General features: G+C 40.5%; 1 protein-coding gene across 3 annotated transcripts in view; it reads right to left on the bottom strand.

Moving 5' to 3' along the window:
• LRCH1 (leucine rich repeats and calponin homology domain containing 1) overlaps positions 1-18327 on the bottom strand; it is a 142910-nt gene extending 124583 nt beyond the window's left edge. For 2 of the 3 annotated variants that reach the window (XM_062566998.1, XM_062566997.1), the window contains exon 1: positions 18059-18327. In XM_062566998.1, coding sequence (XP_062422982.1) covers positions 18059-18293 — 235 coding nt within the window. In that variant the 5' untranslated portion in view covers positions 18294-18327. The remainder of the gene's footprint in view (positions 1-18058) is intronic. The other variant, XM_062566999.1, reaches the window with a different exon arrangement.
• Between the last annotated feature and the right edge of the window lie 3770 nt (positions 18328-22097).

The raw sequence follows: 22097 nt of genomic DNA, 5'->3' as shown, positions 1-22097 counted from the left end.
AGACACCCTCTGTAAGGAGAAAAGGCCAACATACACAGCTGCTGGAACACACATAGCAGTACAGACATACACTAGTGAGGAGTTCTCAAGTAAAAGAAACTCTTCAGGAGGGCAAAACAGGCACAGTCCAGTATAAAGCTGCAAATGGGAAAATACAGAAGAGGAGGACAAGGAAAAAGAAAAGCAGGAAAGAGGATTCTCTTGAGTTCTTCTAGGGGCTATATTTTAGCTGAGTTTCTCTGTGCAATGCCCAAAACATTACGGTCTTGTATCCCGATCCTACCTAATTCTGTGTACTGCCTTGGAGGTACTTCCAGAGCTAAAACTGGGAACAAAGACAGGAAAATGGGGGACAAGTAAGCAATATGGGTCCTCTCTCTTTCTCCCTTTCCATCTACATTTTCCATCCCTCTAGTTCTTTCAAACCTTGTTTTAGTCTATTAAAAAACTCTTTATACGAACTACTGAAAAACGTTTAGGTGCAGCTGTCACATACCACTAATATTGCCACCTCTATTTATCCCGAAGTTTGTATTACAATAAGCCAAGCCACCTTCTATCACTAACAAATTTTTTGGGACAGATGTGCAGATTTTTTTCTATTTGTTCTCTAACCTTCCTGAACTAATCTCCCAACTCTGTATTCACTGCCTCAGATATGATCACCTGAATATCAACACCACCAATTCAGCTTGAAGTGTAAGACAGCTTAGCATTCAATCCCTTTCTACGTTATCGATACTTCTAAAGCTGCTCTTTATGTACTGCTCATCGTACTAGTACATAAAAAAATCTGATGTCATCTGCATTCCACCAAGGGTGGAGGCAGGCAAGCACTTTCTCAAAGTGAGTTCCCAAGAAATCCACATTTCATAAAACCAAAACATCCTGTTTCTATAAACAGAATTGTCATGTAACAATGTTCTAGAACAGATACTCAAGGAGGAGTTCAATTTAATTAAAAGGCAGCTTCCCTGCGTTTATTTGTTTTAAAACCTTCTTCAACATTAGAAGCAACTTTTCTTGTATGTCTCTAATTTGTATAGCAAAATATGAAAGCACATGCTTAAGTGTTTGCTGAAGCAAGGCCAACAACATAAATTACAGTGCTTTAGAAAGCTACTAGTGGACTATATTTCTTTCTTATAATAGAAACAGTTTTCTGAGTCAGGTGATCCGCCATAGGTTAACCCAGAAATTAATTTTTAAAGGTCTTCTAAAAAACACTTTTTTCTTTTTAATCTTAACAGGAGATTTAAAAACAATGAGGCACATGGACTTCGACAGTTCAAATTATAGTGCAACCAGCTAATCATTGCTCGCTGCAGATTGTTACCAAGTCACACTAACTTAAAATAAGGATGTAACATTATTGCAAGAAAAAAAAATAGTTGGATAGCTTAGAAAATATCAACAGAAGTTTAAATTCATAAAACACTGAAACAAAATATATTCTATAATCTGATATTAATATATTGTCTGCTAAAAATTAGCTCTTTTGTGTGTTTGTTCATACCAGAATAGTAGTCATTTTGACGTGACTGTAGAGTGTTAATTCAATGTTTAGTAAGAGAAACTGAACAATATCCTCAAGAAAGCAGATCATTAAGCATACAGTATCATGGAATTTTTAGACGTACTTGTTTTCAATCCAACATCATTCAAGACTTTCCAGGTCTTCTCTGCTAGAATTCAAAGTTACTGCTGATAAAATCTGCAGGTGACAGATATTAACGGGCCAATAAATAACAGCAAGGACAAGCTGTAGATATGTGAGGGTCCAGGACACTTGGCAGGCTAGACACAATCAAATGCATATTTAACCCTGCCAAATAAAAGGGTTTTTTTTGTTTTGTTTTGTTTTTAAAAAAAGGAAGCATGGAATCATAGTCTTGGGAAGCAAAAATAAGGTTGGAGTGACAATAATCATAAATTCCCACTGACTCTAAAGTGCAATGGCTACCATGAACGTTTGGGCACACTAACAGTAGAACATATTACATCTACTACTGACAGTATCTGCAGTGTACCTCATGAATTGCCATGTCTAATCCTTTAGTTAATTATTAAGCAGAAGACAATAAAGGTTAAAGCATCCAAAATTCACAAAATTACAAGATTTGGGATCTGAAATCAGACCTTACAGAAGAAAATCAAAAGGTTTATCTGTTTAGGAGTGACTCACAAGCCTTGCTCCACTCCCTGCAGCAATGTAAGAAGGGAGGAGCCCCAATTCCCCTCCTCGCTCCCCCCCACCCCACCCCCGAGGTTATCTGCCACAGGGAGAGCAGAAGGAAGCAAGCGCCAGCTCAACACCGCAGTTCACAGTTAGTTTAAATCCAACTTCTTTAGTTTTCACCCTAGCTGGATGGGCAGTACTTTTTAATGGAAGGCTAGATGGACAAACGCAGTAACATCTGGAATTACGATAACAGCAATTGCCGCACACTAGTCAAAGTCATTAGCTTATTAAAGACAAAGTTAAAATGCAATTTATAAACAACTGCAGAAGAATAAATATCTGATCTAGTGATTAATTGATCTAGCAGTTAAAGAAAAAACAAGGACAAACGGTCAGAAGTTGACTTTTAAATACAGAACAGTGTGCGCACTTTCTTTTATTTATTTTTAAAGGAAACATGTAATTAATCATACTATTATCATTAGCATACTTTAAAATCAGGACAGTCCATATGAGCCATAAATTTCTGGTCTAGATATAAAGACTCAGTGAGTAAAATTTATGACCACCATTAGGCAAAAGGTCAAACTATATCAACATAAAAGTCTCTTTTAGTATTAAAATATATCAATTATTCCATGTTTCAACAAGGATAGTCCAAAAATCCTGGAATAAGAACAGCTGTATGAAATAAGCCAAGATACATCTGGTACAGAATGACAGAAGTCACTTGAAGTGTTAAAGAAATTTCTCTAAAAGAAAACATTTTCTGTTAAACCTTATTGCTCCCTACTACTATTTTTAAAAACATAAATTTAATTATACTATTTCAGGGAAAGACATATAGTAGTTATTCTCACATATCCTTCAATTAATAACTTAATCAGAAAATTTGCCAAAAAATCTATTTCTCCTTATGTCAAAACCTCTTTTATACATATTAATTGGTCTATCCTCAGACCACTGCTGTTTTGTGTAGCAAGGAAGGATTTAGAAATACATGAAAAAGTAGATTGTATCATGTATGAAGCAGAGCAGATGGAACAGAACTTTTTAAAACATTTAAATTTGAAATACTCACATACAGTGCAATATGGTAACTGCAATAAGATTAGACACAAAAGATACCTATTTTTTTCAGCTGAATTAATTACAAGCAGAAGAATATCTACTAACCACAATTTTTTTTATTTCGCTATCATGAGAACATTGAAAAATGAAACAGTTTTACTATGGAGGCAAGGAAGGAAAATTTTTAAAGACAGTATAACTCCTTCAAACACAATTAACTAATAAGCTAATTTACCTTCACCATAGGAAAAGGGGGTTTTTTTGAACATAGTCAGCAAACAAATTCTTTAAATCTATTTGGCTTGAGGTTGCCAGCAAGAAATGTATACATTAGTCTACTGAGCCATCAAAACAGAATATTCTGCCATACAGGGAAAGCTGTATTTAAGACAACTGACAAGGTTTCTGATAAGCCCAGGTAAACAAAACTCAACCTTTATAAAGATTTAGCATTAGGTATGTTACAGAAGATAATTTAAAATGTGTCATTTTCACAGGTGGTTTAGAAGAAAAGTATATGTATTTTAAAAACAGTAAAGTTGGAGGTGGATAGTCTTTGCAGAGTATACTACTGGTCTGGCCACTTCATATCTGTGTGATCAAACTTGACTAGAACATCATTTTATTTTGGTGTATTTCCACAACACTGCACTAACAAAGTCTTCCACTACAGATTTAAAAAATTAAAAACATCAATACTGATTTCTCAAGAGATTTTAGGGCAACTGTTTCATGGACACTTATGAGCTATTTTTACTGTAGTAACGGTTCTCATGCAAAATTAGGTTCATGCTGATCTTACAAAAAATAGATACTATTGTATTTTTATAGAAGTTTCAGTTAGAAGAGCTTTGCTTTCATGCAGCACCCTGTAATATTCCTATTTGTTCGAATATAAGCAATTGGGGAAAACGTTCTCAGATCTGGGAGGGAAACAGAAGAAAGCTATATCCAGCCTTTTCAGAATAGTCCTCCCTTTCCAGAATTTTTCCTGATACAACATTTTTTCACATGTAAAGAGTTAACCTCTCATTATTCTCTTTACATATTCAGGATTTAGAACAGTCACCACCCAAAGCATTCAAAAATCATTCATAATCCTACATTTAATATATATACATATTCATATACAGTCACTGGTATATTTACTCTTTTCATAAATGTTAGCAGAAAAATCCTGTTCTGGATAACAGCAACTTCACAGAATAGCTCTATTCCCCACATATAGTCTCGAATGCAGTGTTCATGCTTCAGTGTTGTCATAACAACATCATTTAACATTTCTTCATTCTAAAGCCTTTCCTTGTAGAGGCTAAACTTTACACTCATTCCTATTCCCTCTTAAACAGTACTTGTAGAAAAGCCTTTTTTTTCCCAGGCTACCATTGCTTCATAGATAAACATTGCTTACGTTTTTCTGATAAACTGGATCTTGGAAGTATCACATGGCTACATCTCCCACAGCTTAACATTTAAGTGCATAACTAAGATGTTTCAGTCAAACTCCCAATTACTGCAGTTATTTTACTACTATACACAACTGCTCAACACCAAATTGAGCTATAAGAATCCAGAATCCATTTTTAACCTTGGGCATTAGGCCAAAAATAACCTTTTCAGTTCTCTAGGAAGCCAAAAGTACAGAGATATGAAAACGGAAAGAGGGACTACAGTACTTCTTGCCAAAACAGTGTTTTCCTTAAATTCATACTCTCATTTATGTTACGTGATTATAACTGAAAGCAGATTTGTAGCAAGACTCTCAGAGATTGAACACTTCTGGATCTTAGTATCACATTTTCATGCTAGATGTTACTATAAAGTGAGCTCTTCATTTCTGTATTGCATTGATATGTTTAAAATCGTTCTAAGGACTTAAGATCACAATGAAAGCTTCAAAGCTTGTGCCTTTACTACTATCCCAACATCTTCCAGAAGACAGTTTTAGTTAAAATGCTTCAAGCTCCATTCCTATGGACATCTTACACTGTACTGACTAAGCTGTAAAAGCCAGGGAACCAAATATGGATTCTTTTCACATTTTTGCCCTCAATCTGTTTTGACATCTGGATTAAGCCATTCAAAATTTCTGCTCCTCAGTTTTTCCAGTCTATAAAACCAGGGATAATCTGCATCATTATAAAACAAACAAATAGCAGACTGAAAAGAACAAAGTTTGCAATTTTTAACAGAAATATAGAACAAGGTCTATGCTAGATCAACTAAAATTAGAAATTAGAATCTTTATTAAATTAACACTTAATATAATTACATAAAAGGTTTTTAAAATAATCAAAGTACAAGGAATTCAGAAAACTAATTTCTCTACTCCGACTTATCAACACTCAGCCAACAAACTAGGAACTTTAGAACGTAAATATATGTTAACATAAAGTAAAAGTTGCAGTGCAATGGTTAAAAAAAAAGAAAAAAGAAAGAAAGAAAAAGAAAAAAGCATTTAATAGGCAGCCTTTGTCAAAATCTTAAGGGAATTTGGACACAACTGAAGTTAATGTTCTATATTTATATGATATATATATTTATATGATATATATATGATGTTCTATATTTGCTCATTTTTTCATTCAGATCAACAGGCCCACAAAACTTACATCAAAGATTTTCTTTAAAGAGCTTGCCATAGATTATTCTGCACTTTTTATGTTTAATTTGAATATGCATATAGGGGGGAAAGAAAAAAAAAAAGTAGTTCCAAAGATGTGGAAGAAACATGTCTTTTACATTAAAAAAAGCTCAAAAAGGAAAACAAACAATTTCAGAGTAATCAGCTTCCCTGCCCTCAAAAGACCTTGGCAAAATAATGACACTGTCAAACTAACATGGTAGCATTTCATCAAATTTGAAAGTTCAGGTGAATGAAAAGATCCCTCATAATATAACTAGAATCCTGTAAAGCACTTTGTTTCTGCATATTTAGATTAAGAAACTACATCATCATCTTCTACCTAGAAATTAAGAGGTCAAAAAACAGGCACCAAACACAGCAGCAAAGTATACTGATGATGCTTAGAAATTATATAGTGGTAGGATAGATCTTAAAATACAAATGTAAACAGGGAAACATAAAACATCATTTTAGATGGACCCCATGAACAAATTCTTGATGGTACACCTTTCTTTAATCACTAGGCAGGGGAAAATAGCACCTCTGATAAAACCTGCAAGTGACCCAGAGTGTGTAAGAGAGAAACAACTCATTAATACAAAGCAATCTGAATTGCCTGGTAAATGCAGGCATTTGGCCAGATTCAAATTCAAATCTTGGAGAAGAAAACACAGGCAATACTTACCAAGTAGGGGAACAACACCATACACAGTGGAAGGCAAAAAAATAAGTCTTCTTGAACTGGGATGAACTCACCATCACCAAGAAAATCCAAAAACATACACATCCCAGCAATACAACATCTGACAACCATGAGAAACCTGGATTTAAGTTTCTCTCAATTAATCATAGCAGCTGCTTAACAAACAGTGCAAGTACCATCACCCCCTGGCTGTTCTGAGAAGGCTTCCTTTCTCATCTTTGACCGTAAATTCCATCTGAAAAGTCTTTATCACTGTCTGTATTCTTTAATTATAGAATATATGAATGACGTGTTCCTCCTTCACTGAATAAAGATAGCTTTGCTGTTCCTGTACTTGCTTTGCCTTAAAAAGACTGAACTGAATACATGCAGCTAGCTAGCCCTCACTATTTTCAAAATACATTAATGTAAAGACAGCACTAGTACTGTGTCAATTATTCAAAAATTTTACCACCTATATCCTATATGTCATTACATTTATATCTAGTTACTACAAAAATGTTTTTTAAAAAATGTAATTTTAATAATTTCCCTTAGCATTATGGCAGATCTATCTTTAAATTTTGAGTCAAGGTTTTTATTATACATTAACAGTATTATTTTTCTCTTAGTAGTTTGCCTTACTTCCTGTAAGCCTCAAGTAAGTAGGCATTCCTTCCCATCTCTTTCCGCAGATTAAGCTCTGATTCAATTTTCTTTTCCTACCTTATTTTCTGCCTCTTTTCTAAAACTTTTCCACCAGTTTCAGTGATTATCAGTTTATCTTTGTACACACTGTATGTTTTTTTTCTGTTCACCAGACAAGATCTAACTTGTCACTTGTGCCTTCCTCTTCATCACATCAAATTTTTTTCATTGCTTCTCTTATCTGCTTGTTTTTTTTCTTCTTGCCTATCTGATACAGTGCTACAAAGGCATGATGCAACTGCAGATAAAGCAACCAAAGATGAAGATTTTGTGTGTTAAAACAAAAGAAAAAAAAAAGTATCTAAATACACACAATGATAAATCAAAGTGAAGTCTTGTCACTTGTAGTTACTTGGCTACTTTTGAAACATACTAGTGTGTTATAATTTGCAATATAAAGAAATCAACAAACACGCTATGTTTATATATTCTTCCAATAATTTTTCTGCTAATTTTAGGGTTTAATTCAAAAAAAAAATTATCTTAAATTCTCTGCCATACATTAATGCCAGCTGTCCCAGCAATGACTGTCTACCAGAAAGAAAGATTTATAGAGCTACATTAGAAGAAAAGGCCTCTAGCCTGTACGGCTAAATATAAAAACTAGAAATTAAAGCATTTACTAGTCTTGCACTTTACAGCATTGTGGTTCTGGAATGAAATAAAAGTTCTATTTTTTAAAGCAGCCCCTTGAGGTCAACAACATCCATTTGGAAAAGAAAAGATTAGCGAGTAAAGAGTAGAAATAATGGGAGTGAAACACAAGACAGTGATAATCTTTAAAATATTTGTAATGTATGCATACAAGCAGTTGGTGTATTTCAATATCTTACCCTATTGCAAGATAAAAAAAAAAAAAAGTAATTGGCAACAAGTATTTCCTGATATATTGTCATGTTTGTTGAATACAAAGAATTCCTTCCATTCTACTAAGACTATTTCCAAATCAAGAAAAAAAACAAACATACATACAAATCTGCCTCCTCCAGACTCAAATACTACAATTCCTGCAAGTTGCATCTAGGGGTGAAACCACATCTCTTCAGAAAAGCCAACAAAAAATGTATTCCTTCAGCAACAAAGGTCACTGTTAACATTGTACGCAGACACTTTGCTGTTGTTCTGCTTCTCGTAAAGTCCAAGAGTTCTATGCTGATATTAAAAATCCCTCAGATACCCCCAGTAACTTGCCCAGAGGAGCCACCTTACACTGGCATCATAAAATTATCAACTAGATTGTAACTAAGGAAGTCAGAGCTCCCAAAAGTTCAACTAAACATGAAAGATGTTTATCATGCAGATTCAAAAGTGCGCACAACCCTCAGGTTCCAAATTAAATGCAAAACTACCTTTCATTCGGCTCTGCCAAGATCAGCACTTAACTCACAAGTTTTGTGTTCTGTTTTGTTTTGCTTTTTTTAGAAAGTATATATATCCTATGAACTGGGATAGAAGGAAGACTGTTACTGTTATTTCTATTTTTAAATAGAAAGGAGGTTTTCAGATATCCTGGTGTTCTGTACCATACAAGGAAAGAAAGGGATAAAAAGGCAAGCTGGCCAGCAAGACACCCTTGGGGGAAGAGGGTGGGGAGAAGCATTAGAACTGAACTCCTCCCACAAGGATGCCTTTACCCACAAATTTAGCCAGAAGTAATTACTTTTCCAAAAGCTTAACTCATCAGTACCTTTCCAAAGAGCATCTTACAGGTTCTTATTAGAACCACACTGATGTATACATGATATGCCACTAAATATGGTCAGCAGAGTAGGGTCTGAAGTCAGAAGACATAACCCTCATTTTCACTTTTACCACTGATCTGCACTCTGAAAACGGTGGTAACACTTCTGGCTCTTCAAATTTTAAACGTGGGATAATGCTAAATGGGTTTTGTTATTCTTGTATTTTGGTCTCACTACAATGAAGCAAAGATAGGTACCTACTTGTTTTCAAAAGTGCCATTTGAAGTATTTAAATAATATTGATCTTAACGGTGAATCTAATCTGCTTAGAGATGTTTATAAATCCTCAAAGATGCACACTAACAGAGTCAGCAAAAACACAGGCAGAATGAACAGTCTATGGGCCTGGGGAAGTTTCTAATTCCACACTTCCAAGAACTTTTATTCTAACATGCAGAATGTCAATCCTTGGGTCTTGGTTGCTCTTATAACTCTTTGCAAGTTGCAAAAAAGCCACAGGCTTTCCTTACTGCAAGCAAATGTGTGCTAAGCTTCCCAAACTGAAATTCAATAGTTAACAATCATCTGAAGCGTAAGGCCTGTAATGTCATGCATCTTGTAATCAAATAATTTTCTATTCTTTTGGTTTTTTTCCATTGTTCACAAAATTCTAATCATCATTATCAACGTATCTCCTCAAGAAACCCATTTCACCTCTGTTTTGGAGAAAGAAAAAAAAAAATATGCCAAATCACTTTATTCAACTAAGAATCCTTGGGAGAATTACAAGAATGCTGTCAGAGTATGTAGAGGAAGGCTAAGGACCATTTAGAATTCAGTCTGGCAAGGAATGTTAAGGAAAAATGTGGGCCTGCTACTGAATGGGGCGGGGACTCTGGTGACAAGGGCTACAGAGAAGGCAGAATTACTGAATGCCTCCTTTGCTTCAGTCTTCACTACTAAGGGCAGCCCCCAGGAATCCTGCAGCCTGGATGTGAGGGAGAAAGTCCAGAGAAGGGAAGACTTTCCTTTGGTTGAGGAGGATAGGATTAGAGACCTTCTGGGCAGGTTACACATCCACAAATCCATGGGCCCAGATGGGATGCACCCATGGGTCCTGAGGGAGATGGCAGATGTTGTTGACAGGCCGCTCTCCATCATCTTTGAAAGGTCCTGGAGACCTGGGGAGGTGCCTGAGGACTGGAAGAAAGCCAGTGTCACTCCAGTCTTCAAAAAGGGCAAGAAGGAGGACCCAGGCAACTACAGGCCAGTCAGCCTCACCTCCATCCCTGGAAAGGTGATGGAACAGCTCATTCTGGATGTCATCTCCAGGCATATGGAGGACAAGAAGGTGATCAGGAGTAGTCAGCATTGATTCACCAAGGGGAAATTCTGTTTAACCAATCTGATAGCCTTCTGGGATGGAATGACTGGCTGGGTAGATGAGGGCAGAGCAGTGGACGTTGTCTGCCTTGGCTTCAGCAAGGCTTTTGACACTGTCTCCCATAACAGCCTCCTAGGCAAGCTCAGGAAGTGTAGGCTAGACGAGTGGAGAGTGAGGTGGATTGAGAAGTGGCTGAAAGGCAGAGCTCAGAGGGTTGTCATCAGTGCCGTGGAGACTAGTTGGAGGCCTGTGGCTAGTGGTGTCCACCAGGGCTCAGTCCTGGGCCCCACCCTGTTCAACTTTTTCATCCATGACCTGGGTGAGGGGACAGAGTGCCTCCTCAGCAAGTTTGCGGATGATACCAAGCTGGGAGGAGTGGCTGACACACCCGGGGGCTGTGCTGCCATTCAGAGAGACCTGGACAGGCTGGAGAGTTGGGCAGAGAGGAACCTCTTGAGGTTCAACAAGGGCAAGTGCAGAGTCCTGTACCTAGGGAAAAATAACCCTAGGTACCAGTACAAGGTGGGGGCTGACCTTGTGGAGAGCAGCTCTGCAGAGAAGGACCTCAGAGTGCTGGTAGATGACAGATTGACCATGAGCCAGCAGTGTGCCTGTGTGGCCAGGAAGGCCAATGGTCTCCTGGGGTGCATTGGGAAGAGTGTTGGCAGCAGGTGGAAGGAAGTGATCCTGCCCCTCTACCCAGCCCTAGTGAGGCCTCATCTTGAGTACTCTGTCCAGTTCTGGGCTTCCCAGTCCAGGAGAAACACGGAGCTCCTGGAGAGAGGGCAACAAAGATGATCAGAGGGCTGGAGCACCTGCCCCATGAGGAACGGCTGCAAGAGCTGGGCCTCTTCAGCCTGGGGAAGAGAAGCCTGAGGGGGGGGTCTTATTAATGCGTATAAGTACCTGAAGGGAGAGTGTCAAGGGGACGGGGACAAACTCTTTTCAGTTGTTCAGTTGTGACAGGACAAGAGGCAATGGACAGAAATTGAAGCACAGGAAGTTCCGCCTGACCGTGAGGGGGAATTTCTTCCCTGTGAGAGTGACGGAGCCCTGGCACAGGTTGCCCAGAGAGGTTGTGGAGTCTCCTTCTCTGGAGATCTTCATGGCCCACCTGGATGCAACCCTGTCTACCATGCTCTAGGTGACCCTGCTTGATCAGGGAGGTTGGACTAGATGATCTCCAGAGGTCCCTTCCAACCTTACCAATTCTGTGATTCTGTAAAGCACTCCTGCTTGCTTACTATCTTTTTCTTCATTCTTTCTCTTCTACCACTTCATACACTTTCCATCATTTAGTACTTTTTATAAAGTTTCCTTTATTTTGTATGATTCTTTACCTTCCAATTTTGAGTAATATCTTCTTTCTACCTATTTTCTTGTTCCTCACTCAATCCTGTATTACACCAACACTTGCCCCCTTCCACTTCCAGATTGTAGTTCCACTGGGCATGTATTTATTGTACTTTGTCATAGCTGATTCCACCCTGTTCTCTTCCTCTCATTTCTCTACTTCTCTGAAGTATTCAACACTCTACATATAGTAACTGTGTTAAGATTCACACTGCTCCTCTTGTTCTACAGATGTCCAAACCAACATGTCTTTTATGTCAAGGATATATAACAAACAGACCACGGGAAGAAAAGAGGAAGAGATACACAAACCACATAGGAATATTTGGTTTCTACTTCCCACAGAAGTAGAAATGTGTCTCTGATCACATGCTATTGGGTCTTCAAAAAGCAAAGTCATTCAGCTGGAAGTATGTCAAAAGAAACCTGTAACGCCCTTACAACTATAACAGCGGCTTTGCAGCTCTGAATCAGTTTCCAGGGTAGATAGCCAAGCGCACATAAAGCAAAAAGATTTCAACAAGAGCAATCAGTTTGTATCCATTTACATGCAGGGCATGGTCAAACGTGCTCTTCTGGCTATGCAGAGCTGCTTAAAAACCAGCCACCCTAAATTGAAAGTTAACATTAAGGCTAAAGGTTCAAGAAGCTGCTGAGCTTGCTCCTGAGAGAGAGGTTTCACCCTCCACCCCATCATGTGATTTCTAGGCTGTCATCTCTGCTACCTCCTAGCCCTTGCACTAGTTTTGGAGCTTCTCTAATCACAAAACAAGCCAGCCAGAAGAAAAGAAAAAAAAGGGGGGGGGAGGACCCACACTGCACTAAAGAGGGAGACAAATTGCCACCACCACCAGCACACACACCTTCAATGGCAGAAGTCCAGTAATCTACTCAACCCACATTCTTAAACATAGTAACCAGGCAATTGATTACTTCTAATTTGCTTTCATGTAACAAAAGCCACTCTGAGCTATTTCATTGTATTTTGCACTAAAAATAGTCAAAAAGCATCTGCAAATTCATAGGCTGCAGTTCAGCTATGGCGGCATGAATCTCCAGACAGAAGAGGTAACTTCCAAAAACACAACCAGTTAAATTCTACGCAGCCAAAGAACGAACAGGCTCTTTTCAAGACGAGTCAACAGTCTTGATGTTTATTTGATTCGTAAGCCAGAAGGACAAACTCAGACTTAGGGAAGAACAAGAAAAAAAAAACAAACAAACAAAGAGAAGATCAAATGTCTTGAAGTCTTCAAAGTAACATGCTGCAATTAGACGTTGCTAGCCCTGCTTGTACTGCTAAAACTCCTTTAATTTGATGAGGCTCTTTCATGAAGCATTGCTTGTCAAAAAAAAAAAAAAAAAAAAAAGAGAGAGAGAGAAGAGAGAACTTTTTCATAAAGTTACAGCCTGAAATTTGTATTTACCTTAGTAGGCACATAATGTTGAAATTCTGATCATTTTTTATGCTTGATACTATGAAATATTACAGTATAATTATATCCATAAGTTTTAGCTGTAGCATAATACTCACTTTCTCCTCTCCCCTATCTTGATATAGTTAATATAGAGTTTTTTTGTACAAGACAGAATAAGTAATGTTAGAAATCTTCAATAAACAGAGGAAGATTGTAGAAAGGGACTGACTGTTGAACACGAAGCAGAAAACAGAACATGACTTTTTTTCCTACAGGTTTATAATTAAATGTTATTTCCTATAGCTTTATAATTAAATGTTATTTTTATCAATACGAACTTCGGAAAAAATAAGCAAAATGAAAGCTTCTCAAAGCATCCAAAAGAAAAGAGGCATATGAAATCTCTTTTCTTTTCATAGTAATAACAACCAAATCCTTCAAGAAGAGTGGGTTTGGTGGTTCTTTTTTAGTTCAGATACACATGCAGTAGAACATAAGAGCTAGTCAGCATCTGTGTCGCTCTCCCCCAGTGCAGACTGCATTTACATCTACTGTTATAATTAGGAGAACTCCCAGAAATGGAGGAAGAACTAAGTTAATAAAGGACCTGGAGAAAATTAGTGAGACTCAATTATGGTAATCTAATATACATATTTGCTTATAAAAAATAAAACTTAGGGATACCTGATCTTGCAGGGAAATAAGCTTTTATTAGCAAAGATGACTAGAAATAACATATTTCAGCTGAACCAATATCACCAAAATACAAATATATTTTTCAGAGCCAAGCAGAAAACAGTTCAGACACCTGAGTACAAGCAAATGTATTCCTGGACTAAATTCCAATGGAACACAACTGAACTTGTTCACTTTTTTTCTCCCACTACATGATCCTGTAGAATGCACTTAGATGTCAAAACTCATACTAAAGTACACCAAAAACTAAATCTAAAATTTTACAGGTACAAATATGTTTGCCCAGATGAAATGGTGATTTTTGGATCATCTTGGAAAATAAATCCATAGTCATACAGTTGTAACAACTATTTCAAAGATGCTGCCAAGCTGCAGGTTTCTTCACCACAGAACTGTCTGGAAAGCACAGTCCAGATACAAATATTTTTTAAAAACAGCATGTAGGAGTTCTTTAGTACAGCAAGCATTCTCAAGGATTTGGGGGGGGAGGGGGAATACACCTTCCAGAAACTCAAACTAGTCAAACTAATGTTTGACTATAATATAAACTAATTCAATTTATATTACTTTTCAGAAGTCTAACAAGTATCTAATTGAAAAATATTTACTTCTCTTACTTTGAAAACCCAAAAGAAACAGCAAGTAATCCTTCCTCTTGTGCTGACCCAACATAATTGCAATGGATAAAATAGATATTCACCAGAGACAGTGCCCAGGATCTGTCTTCAGAAACACAGCTAAAGCCCACAGAAAGAGGTTGAAGTGATACAGGCAGCCATGGTTATGTATTTAAGTAATAGCTTTGGGGATTTTTCTTCCTCTTTTATAAACTAATACGCTTCTAGCATTCCCAGTGATTTTGAGGAATATAATTGCATACAATTACTTAAGAACTGTATGATGACTGTGCCACTGTCTTCTGTATAACCCAGCCTGTAATAAAAGTGATAAGAATAGCATTTATTATTTTTGAAATGGCTTTTGCAATGCATCAACACTGATGTGGTTTAAAACATCTGACTAAACTCAAGATACTTTACATAGAGGTTTTATTTTCTTCTAACAGCACTGCACACCATGCAAACTCTCTTCTGTACGCAACATGTTGCCTGAAAGCTCAGCTTACTAGGTCCATCAGCTCTTGAGTAAAGCTTTCAGAAGACAATAAGGAAGAAATGTTTGAAGTGTAAAGCTGTACCTAGAATTATAGGATGGACCTCTATAAGCAAGATGTACCCAATGCAAAGAAAGGTCACAAAAGAAAAAAAGCATATCAAAAAACTGCACACACAGGAAGCAAACAAGCACAGTTAAAACTCTACATTTACTAGGGAATAACTGCAATAGACACTAGAGAAGTCAAGCAGTTCAGTCTCAGCTATTAGCTCTGTCCCTTTAGTAAACGCATCTATTGATATATAAAAATCCGACTTCTAACTTCAGAAAAAACAGATGTACGAACAGAAAATTTCAAATTTAACCCTACTATCTTCCTCGAACACATTTAGAGCACTCAGAATTTTTCCAGAAAACAGTCTTGATACTATTTTATTCAAGAGTATCTATAACCATCATTTTCTCAGTCCAAGAACACTGTCAGAATCTAATACTAAAACACGGTCAAAACACAGACAGTTTCAGTTTTATGGAAATCCCCTGCTCCTCAGATCCCTGAACTCAATCCCCCAGACTGGTCTTCTTTAAACCATAGATTGTCTTTATTTTTCATAGAGATTAGCCTTCCTTAGCAAAAAAGCTTTAACAGTGAATGACTACCCCTTCCCCAAACATCAAAGTTTCAAGGCTTCAGAGGCATGTCAGTACATTCAGTCTGAAAATAAGTGCCACTCATTGCAAGAACATACTCCAAGTAGAGCAAAAAATGCACTGTTTTTATACCATGTACATTTATGGAAAGGGAGCGAGAGAGAGAATTCCCATCAAGAGCTTGTCCTGAGTTTCAGAAATCTGAACTTAAGCCAAGTGTATCTTCTGTTTATATAGTCTACTTATGTAATGAAACAAGTGAAAAGGAATACAGATCTTTCAGAAACATACCAACATATGACTTAACTCACAAGGCAAACAATTCACATTAACTGGTTACAAAAAGTTGTTACAAATGAAAACATAAAGTAACTATAGATTAACACACACAGTTCTCCTAAAAGGGGGCAAAGAGTAAAAGACTGCTCTTGCTACAAAGACATGGGCTGCGCTGCACTGCACTGCCTTTTATACCAAGCAAAAATAGAACAAAATTTCCATTCTACATTTTAATTTCCAATTGAACATCTTCTACATGAACTGAAATGAGCATATTAATACTTGAAGGCAAAGACAGCTTTTTTTCTGAGCTCTTCTCCAAACAGACTTATTAGAACAAGTAAGGCTGTAATAAGCATGTATTACCTACACACACAATACCCAGCTCATGCTTCCCAGCTCATGCTTCTACTACACATGCTCAAACAATGTACTGATACCAACATGTATTCATTACCAAAGAAGTGTTTTGCAGTACATAAGTTTGTTTACTGACAACCTAGATCAGCGTTAGCTTAGACAAAATAAGCTAACTGTGTGATTTTCTAAAATGCCTATCTAGTATCACAGGATGTCTTCATTAAGCTACAGTTTTTTTTAAAAAAAAGAGAGAGAAAACCTCCCGCTCAGGGAACCAAGCTAAAAGTCATTTTTCTAACTGCATGCTGTTCCACTATCATGTATTATCTATTCACCGTCAAAGCTGTTACTGAGTTACTGGGTTAAACATAGATAGCATGGCAATTCATGTGGTTTCCCTCATCAAGTTTCTTTCCAGTATCTCTTCTTCTATTGATATGAAACGGGTGTTCAGACAGAACACTATGAAATCTGTTGAGAAAGAGCAAACGAGTGACAGAGCCAAAGAATGGTTGAATTGAAACCTGCTACGCATGAGACAGTATTCTGTTCCCTATAGGTAGGGATAGATACAATATGCAATAAAAGGGTTTGTCTCTGTATACACGAAGCATACATCCCCTCATATGCAGGAGTGGGTGAGAGTTTAGGTTTGCGTTATCACATGTTTGCATGCAGGTATAGCACCTGCTGTTTTGTGGGACAAGAATAACAAGTGGATACTTGTGTGCTCCTTCCCTGTAAGAGCACAGATATCTTCAGTAGGCAAATAGGGACACAATGGGGCATGTGGAGGCAGTACACTAAAGAGCTTATGAATATGCTAATATACCCTTCTAGTGAGAGTTTGTACTGTTCTACCTAGAGATACAATGTAAAGAACGGATTAGGTTCCTACCCCCTGCACATGTAGGAAAAATTGGTAAGACCATTTGTGAAGGCTTGGCCCCTTAATCAAGAAACAAGAGTGACTTTTTTTCCCTGCTGGAAGGAGGCTGTGAGGGCAAGTTAAATGCAGACTAGATACATTTCCCCTTACCCCTGCTACATGCTGTGTTGGTAGGTCTGTGTCCTCTGCAGATTTATCCAATTACAGTGTCCCCCAATGTAGAATATGTACACTGCATATGAAGATAGTGATTTCTCCTTGCATTTGGCTTGGGAGACAGCATTACATAAAGAGATAGAAATATGGCTACATTACTGTAAGGCTATGGGAGCTGGATATCAACCCTAGCAGAGGACAAGTGCGATCTGTGAAAGCAAGCACATCCTCCAGGGTAGCTGCAGAGAGAAAGTGCAGGGTGCAAACAGGTGACGCACGCAGAGGCGTATGACCGCCCGGCCGCGGTTACACGTGGATTTTAACACTGACATCCCCTTCGGCGACAGGTGGCTCCGTCCACGCGCAGTGGGAAGGAAGGAAGGAAGGAAGGAGCAGCAGGTATCCACAGCGGGGGCGCGCAGGCCGGCGCTGCTCACCCAGCACCGACACAGCGGGGCTGGCAGCTGCTCCCGAAGGGCAACCTCAGCCGGCAGAGAGGGCACCGGGGCGAGCAGTCACGACCTGCCCCATCCAAGGGTGCCCCGAGGGGGAGAGGGGCTGCTCCGCCTCACCAGCCGCTAAGAGCCGCAGCGGGGCTGCGCCCAGAGGGGCGAGGGGGCGAACACCTCCCTCGGACACCAAGAAAAACGCGAGGGAGGACTTGAAAATAGTAACAGAGAGAGGGGGAGGCGCACGCCGAAGCACGCTGACCCTCCGCGCGGGGCGGCGCTGCCCCCGGCCCCCAACCGCCTCCGCCGAGCCCGGGCGGCACCGGCGGCCGCCGCCCCCGCCGCGCCGGCCTCACCTGCGCGCACCGTGTCGGAGAGGTCGTGGCTGAGGGCGGCGGCGCTGCGCGGGAACTCCTTCAGCTTCCTGCCGCTCAGGTTGAGCCCCCCGGAGTGCGCCGCCTCCTCCAGCGCCCGCTCCAGACCGCGGGTCAGCGGCGCCTGCGAACCCAGCGACCCGCCGCCGCCGCCCGCCGCCACCGCCGCCAGGGCAGCGGCGGGGAAGGGCTGCGACTCGCCGCCCAGCGTCGCCATCTTTCCCCCGCGCCCGCCTCGCCGCTGCGGTGGTCCCCGCGGGGCCGCCGCCGCCTCGCTCTCCCCTGCCGCTGCCGCCCGCCCGCTCGCTCGCTCGCTGTGGTGGCGGCGCCGCCGCCGGGAGGGGGGGAGGGGCGGGGCAGGCGGCAGCGCCGGCAGGAGGCGGAGGCAACGGCCGCAGCGCGCGCGCCGCACGGGCCGGGCGAGGCGCGCGCGCACTGCGCATGCCCCACCCCGCCGCCGCCGCCCTCTCTGCCCCCTCCCAACGCGGCGCGGGCGGGGGGAGCGTGGGGGCGGGGGGCACTGCGGCGCCACCTGGCGGCGCGGCGCGGCGCGGCGCAGCGCGGCGCAGCGCGGCGCGGCACCCCCGGCCGGGGCGGCTCCCCGCCTCCCTCCCCTCCCACGGGTGCCCCGGGAGGTCTGCGGCACCCAGCCCGCTCGGGGCCCACGCGGCAGCACTTCGTGGCTGGGCGGCCCGGGTGCGGGCAGGCGGAGGGCCTCGTTCGGAAACGAAAAGCGGCAGCGGCTCTCGCTGCCGGGCTGGGCCCCCGGGAGCATGGAATAAACTCTTTAATAATAATAATTATTATTATTATTAGTTCTGTTTCTGAAGCTTTGCAAAGCTGAGCCCGGGAGCTGGTGAAGACCGAGCCCTCATGCTTCCACAGAGTAGGCAGAGCTCAAAGCTAAAAAAGGGACCGTTTCGGCGTCATGCATGACCTGTATTTACGGGGCATCACGTTTCACCCAGTTACCCTGCGCTGTGATCAGTGGCTGAGGTTAAACCAAAGCCTTTCATGCTCCAGGAAGTTCGACCACTGAATGCTACAGGGAAAAGGAAGACAGAATTGCCGCGAGGAAATGATAACTCTCAGTTTTTGCAAAACAGAGATTTGAGCAAACTCAGCTGTTGCAAGAAGAAACAGCCCAGATTAAAAGAGGGAGATGGGGTGTTAGAGGTGGATTTGTTCAAATAATAGCATCAAAGCATCCATAAAAGACTGGGTCTTTATAATTAAGATATGCTTGGTGCAGCTCTCAGTATCAGCATTTTTCATTCAGGTTTTCTGCACTTTACCATTGCATCACCGCAGAAGTGTTGCAGGCAGCAGCACTTTTAAAGACTGCCCTACATGAAGGACAGAGCAGAGAGGCTGGTTGGGGAGGATGGGCAGTGTTTTCCTGTAAATACATTTATACTGCATGTAAAGTATAGGCCCTGGGCTGAATTCAAGTCCACGTTCCCTTCACACCTACTATTGCCAGCTCTCCAGGTTTTACCCAGAGATCTAGAGTTTTCAGCATGACAGCTCCAGTGACCCACAAATTTAAGAACATTTCAGGGGCATCAGAGAGCAATTCTCAACACCGCTTCCTCTGGACGCAGCAGAAGTCTTCCCCGAGGAAAACAACAGGCACTACATCATCAGCTATGTCCATATATCATGTTACTTTTGACAAAGCTTGTCATTTTAGCTTGTTGGCAGGCTATTAAGATAGTATTTCCCACCAATTTCCACTGGTCACGGCATGTTCTGGATTTACTAGGAGGCTTACTTCCAGCTTGCATGCAGTCTTTGCATCACTACTGGAAAGCATAAGGAAACAGATGAATGCTACATCTTTGCAGTGTTTTTTTTTTTAAAAAAAAAAAAAAAAAAAAAAAAGGAGCATCAAGCACTAGTTCAACTTGAGGTAAACTGCAAATAAGAGCAGCTGCTAGGCTTCTCCTATAATGGAAATTCACCCCCAAAAATGCAAATCTAATAAATTAAACATTATCTTCTCTTACACTGATAGTTACAGAAGTCTACAAAAATCAAAGGTTTTATGACTCAGTATATGACCTGGCATGGAAAATTTCCTGTGTGTTAAATAATCCATTATCGTGGAACTTTATTTTGAACTTGATTAATATGAAGAAAGAAATAATCTTCCAGCATCATCAGGGTAAGAGGACTGCCTCTTGGTAAGTCTTCCCACCTGGGGGACATCTCTTTCCTTCCTCCTGCACTTCTGGTAAGGCAAAGTGATTTCTAGCACTGATTTTAATAAAAGTAAAAGGCTTTTTTTTGCTCTTTCTTGTCATCTTTGTCCCCTGGGATGAGAACAGCGAGGGTTCAGAGGCACTCTGGGCTCTCCTGGCACACTATCCAGCAGGGTGAAGGTTCAGGCTCCTCCTGACAGCAGTATGAGGCCACAAGGCCATAATCGAGGAGTGGGTCTGATTTAAACCGCTTTTCGCTCTGAACTGCCAGGGTACAACGCAGGCATGACCTGTGCTTATCAAATATTGCATAGGAACTCCTGAAAGCAGCACTTCAAAAGATGCTACAATGATCAAGACTGTTGAGAAAAAAAATAATTAAATACAGCACTGAAGCTGTATTGTCTCGGTTCTCTCTTTCTATACCTGAATGCTGTGCCAGATGTAACTCTGTTCCTAGAGATGCAGAGGATCAGAAATTGAAAACACCGGAGGAAAAAAAAAATGAAGACAATCACAACAACATGATTTCCTACCCCATGCAAATGCATATAAAAAGGTCACCTTCTATATATTGACTTTCTTTAGATCACAAAGTGGGAACAGTCTGACGCTGCAGCTAAGCTGAGCTAATGGCGAGCTGTCATTGAAAGGGGCCACTCCATTCCTTGCCTCCAGCTACGTAGTCTGGCCGTTTCCCATATGATGGTATTTGCAGTTGTCTGACTCTTCTATGAGCCAGTCTGGAGAGGTAAAACAGCTGAAAAATTAGCTCCAGAAGAAAAAGAAGAAAGAGGATGCTCTTCGGCAAGTGTACACAAAATAGAGGTCAAAAAATGCAGAAGACAAACTTAAGAGATTGTCTTAAATTTTAAGGGACTAAGAAGAAGAAAAGCATTGCGGTGATGACTGTTCTGCAGATCCAGTCATAAATAATGACAATGACAAAAAATAATCCTATCAAAGATGTACAGAAAGCACCATAGCTGAGGAAGACTGTGAGCCTTAGAGACGCAGAGCAGGTTTTTGCTTGTCTGTGACTCTAAACTAGCAGAAACAAAACAAAAGCCCATGTGGTTTGTGAAAACCAGAGTTTATGTTGTCTGAAGGGAGCTGGTGCATCACAAGGCAGCATACAAACTTAGCACAGGGCACGTATTCTATATTAACTTGCTACAGGACTTTTTCAGCATGCAGCAAGAGCTGCACTTTATTTAAAAGTATGGAAATTTACCTCCTGCTCCACATGCTCTAAGACAATCCTCAAGAGGCATTATCATGGATAATGATCACGGATATCATGGAGTAGCTCATACTCAACCGGGTTACGCCGACACTTACTCTGCAGGAACATCCCAGGTGGACAAGCTGTGCGGTACGAAGGCAGAAACAACACAGGCACAGTAAGTCAAGTGCCAAACAGAGAGTGGGCATCGCTCCACTTGCAAGACCAGCTCAGTTTGGTGCAACACAAAATAGCAGTCTCAACGAAGAAAAGCCACATTACACATCCGTAATAGTGTGGCTGCAAATAGCACCAGGACAGAGGAAATTATTAGATGAATTCAAAAAGTAAAATCACATCAGTTGAAGCTTCAGATGGGACAGATAATAAAAAATACTCCTTTCAACTAAAGCGTGAACTCCTGAACCTGCTTACACCACACTTGGGACAAATGGTTCATAAATAGACACCAGCAAGATGAATAACCTGCTCAGAACAGACAGTGCACTGTAGCTTCCTTGCCACAAAGCTGCTAAAGAGATTATCGATATGCATTTGAAGGATCAGGATATCTGCCAGACAAGGTATATCA

The sequence above is a fragment of the Rhea pennata genome, chromosome 1 (genome assembly GCF_028389875.1).
Source record: "Rhea pennata isolate bPtePen1 chromosome 1, bPtePen1.pri, whole genome shotgun sequence".
NCBI lineage: Eukaryota > Metazoa > Chordata > Aves > Rheiformes > Rheidae > Rhea > Rhea pennata.
Note: the sequence above shows the minus strand (reverse complement) of the source record. Positions and strands in the feature narration are given on the sequence as shown.